Raw genomic sequence first — 16,308 nt, forward strand, 5'->3', positions numbered from 1 at the left:
AGGAATATGAGAACACGTGTATTTATATACTCTTATCTAAATGTACCCCCACGCACACATATACATTAGCGAGAGCTATCTGGATAAACACAATCCCATGTCATGTCTCCCTGTGAGTGACCCTAATTTTCCCCCAGTCCCTCCACAATTGCTGTGATTCTTGTTCTTGTCCTCTTGCTCCACGGAGGGTCAAACATCCTGCATCTCATTGTCCCTTCTGTCTCTTTAATTAGTGCCCGTCCTCCCCCTTCTCCCCCTCGCTCCCAGATCCCTCCTTCCCGTCTCCTCTCAGCACTTGGTTTCCAGAGCTCTATTATTTCACCTTTCACGTGTGTTGTCTCCTTCGCCCGGGCCCATCTGACACCTCTGCCTTACGCTTATCATAGAAACATAACATTTAAATACAAATAGAACAGGGAATAATTTAACCCCTATTTGCACCAGGGAAAGTGCTGAGGTTTCCTGTAAACATAGCAGGGAGATTTATAGACACTGTATATTTATCTGACAAGTTGCATTTCTTCATCACTGTGCCTTGCAGCCAGCTTTTCCTGACGAACACAAGCCTCCATCCCTGGCAGAGTAGTTGAGAAGAGGGAAGCCTGGTTGCATGGTTATATTGGGAATGTCACCAAAGGGACAACTCTGGGAACCCTGGTTTGCCATTGCTGTGGTCTTTCTCTCCCAGTCTGTCCTTCTGGAAGGAGCTGCTGCCTTCTGTTGTTGTGGTGGTTTCTTTACAGCAAAATGGGTAGACTTGGGAGGAATTTAATTTTCAATGTCATCAGAGTGCACCAGCAAAAACCTCCTTGGCTCTCCTGGGTGCCACCACACACAGAAATATCCACTTGTGGTTGGATATTTCCATGGCGAAGCAGGTGTGATAGACTCAGCTTGTGGGCAAAGACCAATAATGGGGTGAACAATAATGAGGGAACTCAAAAACATGGGTAGAAGAGGCTCACATGGACACCACATTCGGTCACAACACTGCAGGACTGTCACTGCTCACAGTGCTGCTGCTTTAAGGCCTGACCCTGCAGCAAGGTTAACGAGGTTTCTTCACCAACGTGTGACGTTTGGATGTGAGATAGAATCAGAAATAGTCACTTTGAGGTACTTAATAGACAGGAATTTGGACAGGTCCTTCTTGACAAAAGCAGAGGAAAGACGGTCAGATGTAGATCAATATTTGATGCACGGTCATGTGTGGCCTGGAGGAGGCTGCGTGGGATCGGTTTCTTTCATCACACCTGTTCTTGTACATGCTGAGTAAGCTCAGTGTCTTGATTTCCTTCATAGAGAGGAGATAGAGGATGCTCCTGGCAGCTGCCCATTTCTGTTGTGCAAGACAGTATGGTTCTATGAGGTACCCTCTCTAGGGCCATGGGCCAGTTGAGGCTGGAGCACATGGTCGTGCCCATGGCTCAGGCTGGGGACATCCCAGATCACGGGCTTATGCCTGACCTCTTTTTGTCCTCTGCTTCTGCCTTGGACAGTGCTATTTCTGTACTCCTTAACTGTATTCACTTTTCCATGGGACCCAGGTCTTAGGGAGCCTGGTCTGAAGGCTTTTACCCCTCAGTTCCCAGTCTGAAATGAGGATGATAGCACTGAACTTTGCAACGGAGGCCGCAGAGGACTGAGTCTTCCCAGTTCTCTGACATTCAGGCATGGATCCTGAGACACATAGATTTGGGAAAGTGTCTCATTGAAAGAAGAGAAAGCATGGAACTCGTGCAGGTGATATGGGTGGACCATGGTTGGTATGGATGGACCCTACAGGCAGGCAGAATTAAGGGACAGCTTGATCTGTGACTGCTCCAGATTTGTGTGCAGCCTAAAACTTTGATTTTTGCAGGATGTAGATCCCCCAACTCTCATTAGAGGACACTGGAATCATCTGGTGGGGAGCACCTGTGGCATCCATAGTGCTCAAGACACATCCCACTGACATCAGCGCATTCCTCTTCACTTTATTCTGGCAGCTTCATGGTCTTTTTTAGGCATCTTTTAAAATCAGAAGTAGTTGTCTTGATGCATGGCATGTTAGTTTTTTATTTGAGATGTGGAAGAGCAGTGTATGATGATACTCAGGGTGTAAGAGGCTCATACAAGACCATCAGTGCATAAACTCATTAGCCAAGATCTGGAACATGCTGAATGATCCCATCTGCTGGACCCTTCCCTCTCTCTTCCCACCCAAGATGTGTGAGGGGTGTCATTAAAACACACTTCTGAGTCCCCTGAAAGAGCTGGGGTGTGAGAGGCAAATGAAGCACTTTGTTATAAAAGCCACTCAGAGTAAAAAACTTGTTAAACTGACTCATTTTTTATCAGTCAAGTGTGTGATTGTGTCAATTTCTGTGATGGCAGATATGACTGATGATTCCCCCAACAACACAAGGCACCGTTTTTCAGGATGGAGACAGGACACTGACTTGGAGATGGGATTGGAGGTGATGTCCAAGCAGCTGAGTCCTGGCTGTCCGTGAGGGTCCCCTTTGTGCCACCTGCCCTGTAGTGACCAGACCAGCAGCTCCCGGGGAAGGTTGTCCTCACCTTTGGCAGAGCCTGTTCCTGGTGGTCTGACAACCAGCTTGTGGGCAGCTCACCAAAGCACCACATCGTCTGCCAGCTAGCTCTGGGGACCAGCACCACCACTGCCAGTGTAGTGCAGAGATACAGGGGGAAAAAATACAATAATAAAAAAAAAAGTAATAAAATTGAATGGTTCCTAGAACCCTGGGTTTAGCTTTGCATAAAGTAGACCAAACAAGGCAGTTTCAGGCCAGTTCCACACTAGAGAGTTTTGCTGACAGAGGAGGGATGTGACTTTTTTTAAAAAATGATACATTTATATTAGCAAAAAGTCTAGTGAAAACACAGTTACACAGCTATAGGAGTGTTTTTGCTGATGCAGCTTATTTGAAACAGGGGAAGCAATATAAAATACAATATAACAAATGCTTCTGTTGTGCTGGAAGCCTTTACTAGACACAAAGTTTCTACGTAAAACCTTTTGCCAGCACCGCTCCTAGTTCATTCCCACTACTCTGCTCCCTTCCTAAAATACCTCCCATCTTGCAGGGCATTTGGTCTCATTTGCTGGGTGGGCTTTCCTCCAATATTTGGACAACCTTTGGACTTAGGACAGGATTCTTTTTCTAAGGCTCTGTCATGCCCTGGACTGAAAGATGTCCCCCAGAGTGCACAGTGGTGAACTTCAGTCGTTGCCTCTCTAAGGCTTATACCTCATGTCTTGGAGGGATGTCCTTTCGCAGGACACTTTGCCAACGAGAAAGAAACCTTTTCACATGTCTAAATCACCTCCTCGTGAGGTGAGGACAACCTCCATGGTGTTAGGGATCTGTGCATCATTAAAGTCTGAACGCTGTGTTGTCAGCAAAGACCACAAAATGCCTCTCTGCTTAATCAGTTCCAACATAAAGTAGGAATATTTCTTGCTTTAACATGTCTTTCTGAAGGCTATTTCTGTTTTTCTCACCTATTAGAAGTGCACATATACCCTCCTAAACCTATTTCTTCTACCAGTTCATCAGCCTAACTGAAGGCAACATAACTCCTTGTTTTCTGTGGGTAGTTCACTTTTTGCTGCCGTGGATAACTCGACTGCAGGGTTGAAAGCTCCTAATATCCCCACTCAATAGCCACTGCATGAAAAATTATTCACATCCAAGGCTGTAAAGTAATTTGCCAATGTGCAGGTGCATCTTGGAGAGGGGAATTTTGATCAAACGCTGGTTGAAGCAGAACAGATTGCCTACACCAGTGATTTCTCAGTGAACAAAAGTGACATAAATTGCCCAATTAGTCAGCCAGAAAAGGATTGTTGCAAACCAGTGTTTTGTTCAGCTTTAGGTTAACCAGTACATTAAAAAATAAATTAAATAAAAAATAAAATTATTTATATATTTACATATATTTATTCAAATTGGTTACATCTGCTCTGTAAAGTGCTCTGAATAAAAACCTCTTGGTTCACACATTTACATAGTGTTTAATGAATGATAAATAAGACATTTATGAATCATGTGCAAATGGCCTGTTTACATACACGGTGTAAACTATGTAAATTTCCTTTTTTTTCTTGGTGCAGTGGTGTTAGTCTCTGAATGGAAACCTGATCTCCAGGCATAACTCAGCACCCTCTGACATATTTCTGACAATCATAAATTTAGTCTGTTTTCACCAATATTTTCTGAAGGTGTCTCATGAAGATCCCCAAACTTGGTTTAAATCTGAGTATAAATCATAAAATGGTTTGGGTTGAAAGGGACCTTAAACATCATCTGGTTCCAACCCACACTCTGGTCTCACTCCAACAGGCCCACATCTTTCTTATGTTGTGGACCCCAGAGCTGGATGTAACACTCTGGGTGGGCTCTCACAAGAGCAGAGCAGAGGGGCAGAATCACATCCCTCGACCTACTGCCCACCCTGCTTTTGTTCTAGGCCAGGACATGGTTGGCTTTCTGGGCTGGAAGTGCACACTGCTGGGTTACACTGAGCATCCTTGTTCAAAATGCAATTATCTACTGGCAGACCATGTCCTGCTGTGGCATGAAATACCACCTGCTCAAGTTACCTCAAACATTAGCAATCACATAAGTTAACTTTATGTTTCAAAAAACAATTTATGTTTCAAAAACTTTGGGCCTGTTTCAAATGAACTTTATGAATATATTAAAAAACCTCATCCAAACTCTTAGATTCATGTCTCTGAGTGGGCTTGAATGACAAATCTCCAATTTACAGGCTGTGACTTCCGTTATATCCTGATTTAAAAAAGCTTATGTTAAACATTTTTTTCCTGCAACTTATTTAGTATTGCAAGGGCCACTAACTTATGTTATTTTTCATTTGGACTTGGTTTCTATATGCTATCTTTATCCATATTCCTCTTGGATTGCAGTCTGAGCAATGTTGTCATTTAAGTTACTGCAAGCTGACTGCAAAAATTGATCAGAAGAAGCTGATTTGGAACACTTTGCTGCCTAGATTTTAAGAGGCAGTTAGAGATTTTATATATAACAAAATCACTGTTGTTTGTTGTTTGGTGGTTTGGTTTTTTAAAATTTTTTGGATTATTTTCAAGTACTCATTGAAAGTCAGAGGCTATTAAGGTTTTTCGAGCCAGCCACCTGAAAAGATTAGCAGCTTCTGAAATGTGTCACCCCAGTGAAATCACCGTTTGTTTTGCATGTGATGCTGAGACATCTTGGCTCTCGTATCCCTCCTGAAATATGGTAAGCATCTCTTTATTTTGTTCCAGAAGACAGAAAACTCTTTGTGGGCATGCTCAATAAGCAGCAGTCGGAAGACGATGTGCGCAGGCTATTCGAGGCGTTTGGCAACATCGAGGAGTGTACGATCCTTCGGGGACCCGATGGCAACAGCAAAGGTGAGGTGATGGCCTGTGTCAAGTGGACTTAGTGCCATTTTCTGGTATGACAAAAGTACCATGTAGCCTCTAGAACAGCATGTCTTACTTTAGGAAGGGGTCACATTTGCAATGGGAAGGCTGTACTTTGCTGGTCACTCTGTGCATGAGGGGAAAAATTGCATTTTAAAACACGCCTCTCCAAAGAGCTATGTCTCAGCATGTGCAAACTGATGCCTATTATTGCTTGGACAGACCTCCCCTCTGAACAGGCCTTTGTATTTGCTCAAGACATACTCTCTCCACCCCATTGAACAGGATGATTCTTTCTTTAAAAGAAGACACAATTGATACTTTATATCTTGACTCACTGGCTCCATCATCATCTCTGCTTATTTCCCATCCATCAGTCTCAGGTCTTCCTCTTCTCCACCTAGTCTTTTTTGTGTGGACTCCTATCAGTCAGTGATCGCAACCACAAGGCTACAGGTACCAATTTAAATATTACACTTGGTAGATATTTACTGTTTGAAGCATGCAAATGCTTCACTGCAAAACTAGGTGCCTTTGCTTCTTCTGCCTCTTTTTGGCATCACTTCTTACCTGGATAGCACAAAAGATCCTCTGCTACAGACCAAGTATAAAAATAAGGCCTCCCTCTCAGGCAGGAATGTCAGTTTTTGTCCCCATCAGTCTCTAGACAAAGTAACTTCAATCTAAATAGGAAGTTCTCTTCTTTTAACAGTATAGTGTGTCCATTAAATATTGATCTGCATATAATATAGCATAAACTGTTCTGGAATGTTCAACACCAGAGAAGAGACCAGTCCTGCTGACACAGTTCATATCTCACTCAGTATTTTGACAAGTGACAACATCAACCAGCATATTTTTGCAACAGGGAGGTAAAAAATCCAAATCACAGCGATACACTGGAGCACGATATTGTTGTTCCATAAAATCACTGGTAGCCAAAAAACCTAAATCACACCAGTGTTATAGGGCAGCAGTTCAATATACATCAGCACAGCTCAGCCTTCCTGATATAAATGACTGAAAATAGGCTGAAAAGTGGGCACCTTTCTTCAATTGTGTATTTAAGTTCCACAACACCCAGAGACAGGGGCTGCCCCACTGGAAACAGTAGGCTAGAATGGCCTAGAGGACCTCCAATCGTCATAACAGCAGGCAGTTAAGCAGTTCATTCACTGAACAAATCAGTAAATTGGGGAAAAGCAAAAAAAATACGTCTGTCTGCTTCTACCTGGAACTGTATGGAAAAAAGTCTAATGACAAAGGAGTTAAAGAGAGTAATAATAAAGGCAACAAAGTCTGAGATCTGTAAGAAACAAATTCCAGAGGAGATCCAAACCACAGACTTGTCTTCATGCTTGCTCTATTTTTTTTTTCTTTTCTTCTTAAACAATTTCATTATAAGACAGAATCTGAGTGGCAGCTCCATATTGCTAACCAGTTTAATTATTAGTGCTAGCAGGCTGCAGTCTCAGGCTGGCGTTTCACTGAGCTGCTCAGGATCAATACTGAGCTTTGACAGAGTTAATATTACCAGCTTCCATTTGCTGGTGCTATTTACTGAGAATGTGAAGCTCCTAATTTACACACACACAGTTTCGTACATGCACACACCACACAGAACAGTCAATCCAATGGAAAACTTAAGGCTAGTGCCCTTATCTTAGGAGACAGTCAGGCAAGCCACAACTCCCACAAAGTTATTCCCAGTCTGTAATGTTTTCCATCTGCTAGAAACCTATATGTGACACACATTGCTTGTGAGCTTCTTATTTTGGGTAAAACCCATAAGGCTTAAATTCTACATCAGTTGAGATTTAAGCAGATTGCCTAAATTCCAGATAGCAATCAGATCCCATAGACTTCAATCCTACCCAACCCACTGTGTAAAGCCCCACAAGGCATCCCTGTGGTGAGCCTCTAAGTCCTTCAGGTAGTTCAGTGCTCTCAGAAGGTAGGTTGCAGATTCTCATGCCATCACAGTCCAGTCACAGTCAAAAAGCTGCTGAGCCTTGCCTGAAGCCATGGGTGATGTCCTGAGCCATGAGGCATGCCCTTCAGGGTCTGCAGAAACACCTCCTGCTGAGTCACTCAGCAGCAGGCACAGTGGCTGGAGTAGGTAACCAGGTGGAAGAAGAGCTGTGACTGAGGAGTTTCTCTGCCTGAAGGGGAGTGCAGCACCTGTCTTTGCTGGGAGAGGGTGGAGTGATTCTGCATCACTCCAGGTAAAGCTCACCATTGTGCAGCCAGGAGTCCAGGACTCCTCAGGTGAGGGAGCTCAAGTGGATCCAGTTCAGCAGGCCAGAAGGACCCACAGAATCTGCATTGCTGCTGCTCTCTGTACATCTACCCCTTCCCTCCCTTCCCCCCCCCCCTTTTTTTTCCCCATTAAGCAGTTGTATGCCTTGATAACTCAGAAAATAAAAATTTCCCACAGCACCCTCCACAAGAGGAGTCTAGGCACCCTCTGCAATCATAATCCTAGGGCCTGACTGCAGTCTTCTCCAAGTTGACAAGACAGTCAGAGCAGCCCTTCCAGCTCTGTAATCTGGACGTTAGGAAACAAGAAAAACTTAAGCACATATATCACCCTGTTCAGCACAGGTTGTATCTCTCTGTTTGTCAAAATCCCTTCACATTCCAGGTTTGCTTCTGTCTAAGTGACACTATTGTTCTGAGAAGAGTGGCCAGACTCTCATCCTCACCTCATAAGCTCCTGGAGTCAGTTCTGGTGAAATGGGAAGGAAGGTTATGTGCACTTTTGATGTTATGTACAGAAGCCATCCCATTGAAGACGCAAACAAAATGGACAAAATGTTGGGATCTCTGCTATTGCCTTGCCATCATACACGAGTAAAAACTGAGTTTTCACTTGAGCTGCTACCTCAAAACCTACTGGAAGCAGTTAATAGGAAGCAGTAGGAGGGATCCCATTAATATCTTGGGCATTAAACAAGATAAATGCCTGCTACTCCCTTCATTCCCACCTTTATCCAGCTCCACTGATCCATCAGGACCCTCAGCGTACGGCTGAATTTCACCTGAAAAGAGTGAAACCTTCAATATGACAACAACACTGCAGCCAAAAATCCTGCACTAAATGCAATGGGTGGCTGGAACTGGAAAGCTTTTGTGTATTTGCTAATCAGCATCTTCTTTTTTAGAGGCAGAAAGTACAAAAGAATCTCTGCAAATAATTAAACACCCTAATTCTGGATTATCTCTGATTAATGAAGAGGAAAACGCAGTATCTCAGGAGCCTGGGAATGCTGGGCTGCGATTATGTCATAATTGATCCCTATAGTTTCCAGCTGAAGTTATCTATCTCATTTTCTCATGATTGTTTCCTCTCAGCTCCTTATAAATTAGATCCAACTATTAGCAATAATCGTTGGGCTTTTCCTGAAATACAGTCTGAGCACGGTGCTGAGAAGGTAACGCAAATTGAAGGGCTCCTAACTGTAAACTAATTTCATAAATGTGTATTATTTTCAGAAAGGACTATCACTGCTTTCTTCAATTTCACTTCTATCAGCCTGCAGTGATGATATGAGGGACCTTTGGGGCTCATTCTTACAGTTTGCAAGTTCTATTGCTTCATTTTTCCCCCTGCATTTGTAGGGATCCATAAGGGTGTGTGGACCTTCTGAAGATGCTGCGAAGGGAATGAAGGAGAGACATCCCATTATCAAGAATGGCATCCCCTCTGGACCCCTTCGGGGCAAGAGTGAGGGCTTTGCAAATTGATTAAAAGCTCGGAAGTATCTGGTAGTAATAGAAGGGGATGGAAGCCAGAACTTCTCAGATCTCTCCCAATCTGTTCCAAAAACCGCCTTAGCATATGGAAATTACCCTTCCTCTCTCTGAGTCAGTTTGCTTGTAGCTAGGAGTGTTGGCAATACATTCCCCCACTCTAGTAGTGCATGTCACCCTTTGAAGTGTTGATCATTTCTGCACTCCAGCACATATTCATAAATGCACCTTTCTATCCTAAAACCTTATATAAGAGTTCAGCATGAGATTCCTCACATGGCAATGCAGGCCAGAGAAGCACTGCCTACATTTCTCTAATGTCCAGAAGAGAACACCTACACTGGTACTGGCTTTGCCAGTTTTATGAAAAACTAAGATTCAAAGTTTGGTGGTGACAAGAAGGTAATCATCACTTTTACCTCTCCCATCCCTGCTACTTCATCAGAAGCTGTCTTGTGCTTTGTCAGACTAAAGTTGTTTGGAGCCAGGACAAGCTCTGGGCAGTGTCTCATGGAGCTCTAGCAGACAGTGATGGATTTGGAGTAACCCTGAATGCCTTCTGTATATTTGACCTGTGGTTGCTTGTAAAAAGTATGTGTGTGTAGCTTTTTGATAATGTAAACACTCTTCTGTACCATATCTCATAACCACAGAGGGCAGAACACTCAGTATTAAGTCTAATATGAATGAAAGAAAAGTCTTTTTCACCCAATAAATTGTAAAATTTTGCAAGATTCTGCCATGTAAAGCTGTGGAGGTCAAATTCAAGATGTATTTGCTAAGTTTGTGTCTGTCAATGCTCATTACAAGCAATGTGGGAATTCTGGTTGCAGCTTTGCCTTAAGTGGTCTTCAGGCTGCTGACAACTGGACTTTGGAAAGGATCAGGGCACATCTGTTTGTTATAGTTTCTCCACAGCCATATTTATTGGCCACTTCTGAGGACAGGATACTCAGCTAGATGGACTTTCATGACATCCATGCAACCTTTCTTACACTCTTCTTTTTCCTTTTCCAGGGTGTGCATTTGTGAAATACTCTTCACATGCAGAGGCCCAAGCTGCCATCAATGCCTTGCATGGCAGCCAGACAATGCCGGTGAGTAGCTCTGTAACATTGGCAAGGGAGAATTGGTCCAGCCTTAGCTGTCCTGTGGCCTGACTGAGGAGGAGGGATGATTTATCTCTGCTCTGCAACTCATCATCCAGAAGGCTCAGGGCCTTGGATGTGCTTAACTCATCAGTGGAAGGGCTAGGATGACACTGTCATTCCTCACAGGCACAGAACCCCAAGGGGTGCTGTATCCTGTCACCAGCAGTTTAGAAGACTTGATAAAAAGTCATATGGTTCACAGATGCCAAAAACTTTGGGTCAGACTCACTATGGGTGTAATCTTTCAAGTTTCGAAGGGAAGAATCAAGTAGAAACTTATGTCTGAGAGTTTCTTTGTTTTCTCTCCTCAAAGAGTCCCTTTGATAAAGGATAAAGAACTTTTTGCCAGTGTTCAGGTGAGAGCAGCATGTTCAGATGAAGCATTAGGAGACAGAGACAAATCACACAGTGATGGGCCTCTCTCATTGCTACCACAAAAGAACCTACCTAGGCATAAATGTGGTCCCCTATCTCTGACTTTTGAAAGTCTCAGACCAGCTACTGGATCTTCCAGGAGACACTGGAGAGATCATTCCACTTGTACAAATATCCACTAATATGGGGTTTCAAGATTGATAGTTCAAGAACATAGCAATGTAGATGTATTTTTTAGGCAAACAGATATTTGTACATCATCATAAGACAGAGAGGAATGAAAGGCATTCCGCTGTCAGAAGGGAAAGACAATCTGGTACAACATGTTTTGGTTTATTATAATAGTATATTATTTTTATTACTAATTATTCACAGTGTAAATCATGAAAGGCTAAGAAGCATGCCGACAACTTGGAAAGGATACAAGAAAGCTCAATTAAAAATATTTGAGAGTGTAAAATCTCCCTTTAAGTAAGAGACTCTAATGTAAATTCCTGAATTTATCCAAATAAGTTTAAAAGTGGGCCCAACAGATTTTCTCTAGATTTTTGCAGGGATGAAAATGGAGAATTCTTTACAAGGCAAAAGGTTTCTAAAACTAGCAAACCATCAAGATCTCATTTTTTGGAACCCTATCATAGACAAATCAGTTTAAAAATGTTTACCAGTGATGCTACTGAAAAAAATCTCCTTAAAGATGTAGGTCTCAAATTTTTTAAGTACTTCAATGCTTTTAAGAGTAACCTAAAAGGTTCCTCCTAACAAAACCAGATGTTGGGCTTGATGCTAACATCCCATAGTCAAATACTATGGACATCTTTCCTGAAACATGTTGAAGAGGTACTTTTAGTGACTTCCTTTCAAACTTTGACCCAAAGTAATAGCGTCTATAAGCTGATGTCAGGAATTTCAATTCCATAAGGTGTAGTACCACAAAAAGGTTTAATGAAATGTCAGTCTCCATCCCAATAATCTTGCAAACTCCTGTAACAAATGTGATAGGAAGATGGGAGAAAACAGACAAAACTCAAGGAGAGTTGAAAATATTTCCAGATTTAGTATACCCAAAATATTATTATTCTTTCCCAGTCCTTTCCCTTCCTACTTTCAGAACACTTTGGATAAGAAAAAGGTACTCATCTCTTGACCACCTGGGAACAAATTACTGTTCCATCCCGGTGGTATCACCTGAGCTTAGGATGTACAAAACAATTGAGAATTTGGTTATTTCATGGGTCAATTTTAAGGGACCATTTTTCCTCTTGACATATCTGACTCAAATAGCTGCTACAGAATGTTCTTGAATAACCAGAACTGGGCATGCGGAAAAGAATCACAATTTAACCTTTACTAGATGCCCATCCCAGACTCACAATCAAGTTTCCATGGCTTCACAAGTGTCCGTGAATTGGTTGAACCTCAGCAGCAGTCCAAGTACGTACTGTTGGTTCACAGGAAATGCAAGAAGGGAATTATTAATGTCCTTCTCTTTGTTATAAGCTAAGTTACATGGCATTGCCTTGTATCTCCTATGAGCTACAAGCAGGCACAGAAACACAGTCAGCTACCATCTCTTAGCAGACCCGTGAGGACCTGCCAAGTGACCAACACTCAACAAACACATGGAGCAAAAGAGGTTTTTCCCAGAGAGTCTCAAAATTTCTAAGGCTCTTTGAAGAGATAGGCCAAATCCTGCAAGGGCAGGATCTCTGCTACCGCTCTTGGTTTTCATGGCACATCGGAGTGTGCAGCATCATTCAGGGCTTGGATGTTCACAGGGAAATGCAGCCACCTCGTGGTGAGATGGCAACGCAGCCGTCGTCCTTGGGAAAGAAGAGGGCACTGCTGCCATCTTCCTTCAGTCCCTTCCATTTCTCCCACCACTTGAACTGGTCTCATTTGTCCTGTTGTGATGCCAACTCAATGTTTTTCCTGTGGTTCAGCCAATTTAAGCGTCTATTGGTTTGTCCTCTTGTACCACCAACAGGGCATCCATCATCATTCTTGTCAGGTCTCGAGCCATTTGTTCCTGCAGCAGACTCCTGTTCCTCCACAGCTGTCAGGATTATTGCTCTACTGTGACTTCCTGTTCACACAACATATGTTGCCTAATAGTTTCAAAATGCAACTTTCTTTTTATGAAAGTTCTTTTCTTCTTTTTTTTTAATTAACCTTACCTTGGACAGGTGCCTGACCACCATCCACCACAAGCTCATTTTCCTGTGCAAGGCCCTTTTTATTCCTAGGAGTCCACCAAACAGGTCTAAAGCTTTCCAATTTTTAAACAATCATTTCCTTTAGAAATAAGTTACCCAAAATCCCTTGCTTTTGAGCAGGCCCAAAGTTCCTTCTGTACCTACCTGTCAAGAGAGTTTCTTTTTTTTTTCTTTTTAGATAATTTTGCCTATGAGCTCATCAACTTCATGATAGTGTTTTACTTGATCTCTGTATCCTCCTTTTTAAGAGATCATAATTTTCAGGTACTCTTGCATGTATTTATGATATATTTATAACAATTATACGCCCCGCACTTTTAGCTTTGCTTACTCCATCCCCTCCTGTCTCTGTTTTCTATCCATATGGGGACATAAACAGGTCTTTTCATATCATCCTCTTCTCTTCCTCATGCAAGTCTTGTCCCTAACAGCCTTATCCACCAACACAAATTCAGCTCCTATTGCTACAGTGACAGGTTGCAGATCTAGCTTCTCTACTGCAGGACTGACTCCTGTCCAAACCAAAATTTTGGACTGCTTTTCCAGCATCTCCTGGTGGATGTTTAGCTGTCAGATAAAGCTCAATATGTATAAAACAGAGCTCTTCTTCTTTTCCTCCCAAAACCTTCCTTTTCTCTCCTCCTCCTCCATTCTCAATCACTGTGGACAATATTATCATCGTACCTGTCAGTCATGCTCCCTCCTAGGCATCATCTTCAACTTGGTTTTCTCCTTCTCTCCATGTCTTTGTATCTGGGCAACAGCCAAGTGTTGGAGAGTCATTCTGCACAACATATTTACGAATCCAAGATGTGGCCTTGTCCATCCACCCACACAGAATAAACTCTCTACACTTCACAGAACCATCATAGAATAGTTTGGGTTGGAAGGATCATCCAGTTTCAATCTCCCTGCCATGGGCAGAGACACCTTACACTAGACTAGGTTGCTCAGAGCCCCATCCAACCTGGCCTTGACCACTGCTAGGGATGGGGCATCCACAAATTCTCTGGGCAATCTGTGCCAGTGCCTCACCACCCTCACAGAAAGTAATTTCTTCCTAATATCTGACCTAAACCTACTCTCTTTCACTTTGAAGCCATTACCCCTTGTACTGTCACTCGAGGCCCTTATCCAAAATCCCTCTTCAGTTCTTTTATAGCCCTTTTAGGTACTGGAAGGTGCCTAAGATCATTCAGAAGCCTTGTCTTCTCCAGGCTGAACAACACCAACTCTCTCAGCCTGTCTTCACAGGAAAGGTGCTTCAACTCTGTGAGCATCTTTGTGGCCTTCCATGGACTCAATCCAGCAGGTCCATGTCCTTCTTATGCTGGGACCCCCAGAGCTGGAAGCAGCACTGCAGGTGGGGTCTCAAGAGAGAGGAGTAGAGGAGTAGAATCATGCATACCTAAATCACATCAGCCTCCATCCTATGCAGAAGTCACACAGGATTAAAAAATATAGTATTGTTGCACCTTTTTCACCATCTCACCTACTGTGGCAGCTCAGGATTTCTTTGGTTATGAATTAATTCCTGGATGGGGTAGAACAATACTGTTATGTACATTTTCTGCATAGGGGTGAGAAGAAGTGCAGAGTGATTCATCTGACTTAGGCTTAACAGCCTAAAAGTTTCTGATCTATTCTAAATATCTTCTAGGACTCCTATAGAAGGGAGAGAGAGAAAGACATTTCCAGAGATTTGTGCATTCTTCCCTTTGTCTATCTGTGCTAGGATGGGCAATATCACCCTCTGGGCATGCCTGTCCCTTTATAATGGATAACTCAATAACAGCTTTAGACTGAATATCTGAAATGGGACTCATCTCACTTAATTTGAGACATCCAGAAGTTAAGAAACTATGTCTGAAGAGTTTGTCATCTAAGTTTCTATTATAATCAATAGAGGGAAATAGATACCTCTGACGGAATTTTATTTTATAAAGATAGATTTTGAAACCTGTCAAACCAAAGCCCAAATAGAAGTGTGCTTTTTAGATAATTTTAGGCGTCAGTTTGCTATGGACCGCCAGTTCCAAAATAGTCATTCTTCATCGAAAGTGCAACTTAGCAACTTAGAATGGAAAAGGACCAGTAGTGCTTACAAACAAAAGCTAAAAACAGTGCAGCTTAGGGTGAATACTTAACTTCATGTCCAATGTGAGGAGACCTGAAACCTTGCCTGGATATTTGCTGCCCTAAAAAAGCAATTTGGGATTCAGAAACCAGGCATCCTGCAGTAGAGTTTCCTGACATATGCTGTGAACTTGCTTAATACACGAATTATCAGCACTATGTTCATTCTGTATTGTTCTTTAATTAATGATATTTAAGGCCATTAAGACATCCAGAATGCTGTAAGGTAGGTTCCCCCACTGCAGAGGTAACATCCGCTTTTGTTTTAGTATAAACGTCTGCAGCAGCTTGGTCAAAGCACTGCATTTCTTCTGTCCCCAGGCAATAGCATCCCAAGTCTATCCATGCTTGGCTGAACATCTTCCATGAAAATGACTTTTCAAATAGAATCCTTGGTTTTGTGAAAAGAAGGGAAAATGTGAGACTTGGATACAAGAACTGAACAGACGTCTGCCTTTCAGAGAAAGATTTGGTTTAGCTGAACTTTGAAAAACCAGAAGTACTGCAACCCAAAACTTTGTTAACTTAGGGGCTTTCATTTCAACACTTTTCTCTGCAGCTCTTATCAACACAGATGACAAAGAAAAACTTCTAATCTCTGTTCAGGAATCACCTATCTCAATCTATGCAATTATTTCTCGGTGTTATTAGATGAGAGATTGATTAGATCTCTAGTTATGGCATTTAAAACATTTTATTAATCAAGAAAATATGAATGACACAACACTTTGAACAAGGTTGACTTCCAGCATCTGCCCACCATTACTCTTTGGAAGTCCACCAATAGCACAAAAAATCCCAGACAAACACAGTCAGGTGAAAGAATTGTATTCTTTCCTTAGACAATGTACTATCTACCCTCTCATACCATAAGAGGTTTTTTCTCATTAGTTAAGCTGAAGGAATTTCTCACCTGTTTGTTTTATCAGGCAACAGTGACTCAAATATGAGATTATCAAAAATTGCCCCAAGAATTGTAGAATCACATCTGGTTTGGAAGGGACTTTAAAGATCATCTAGTTCCAATCCCCTGTCACGAGCAGGGACGCCACCCACTAGACCAGGACTTACAAGTGTCTTTGTCAGAATGTCACATGCAGCGGCCTCTCAGACCAATGGCAAACGGAGCAGTGGTTCTCATCTTCCTGGCTTTGGATGCTCAGGCATCCCACCAAAGAAACCAACCCCAGCTAGCATTAATGACTACTGGTGTTACTGCTGTGCACTCCTACGGCGCACT

General features: G+C 42.5%; 1 protein-coding gene across 15 annotated transcripts in view; it reads left to right on the forward strand.

The window, feature by feature from the left end:
* The window catches only part of CELF4 (CUGBP Elav-like family member 4), a 701,489-nt gene that overhangs the window by 591,605 nt on the left and 93,576 nt on the right, over positions 1-16,308 (forward strand). For 10 of the 15 annotated variants that reach the window (XR_010427009.1, XR_010427010.1, XM_064643108.1 and 7 more), the window contains exons 4-5: positions 5,297-5,425; positions 10,208-10,287. Coding sequence is in view for 13 of the 15 variants with exons in the window: in XM_064643108.1 (XP_064499178.1) it covers positions 5,297-5,425; positions 10,208-10,287 (209 nt within the window). In the remaining 2 variants the exon portion in view is untranslated. The remainder of the gene's footprint in view (positions 1-5,296; positions 5,426-10,207; positions 10,288-16,308) is intronic. The other 5 variants (XM_064643106.1, XM_064643116.1, XM_064643112.1 and 2 more) reach the window with 1 other exon arrangement.

Source organism: Pseudopipra pipra, chromosome Z (genome assembly GCF_036250125.1).
Source record: "Pseudopipra pipra isolate bDixPip1 chromosome Z, bDixPip1.hap1, whole genome shotgun sequence".
Lineage (NCBI taxonomy): Eukaryota > Metazoa > Chordata > Aves > Passeriformes > Pipridae > Pseudopipra > Pseudopipra pipra.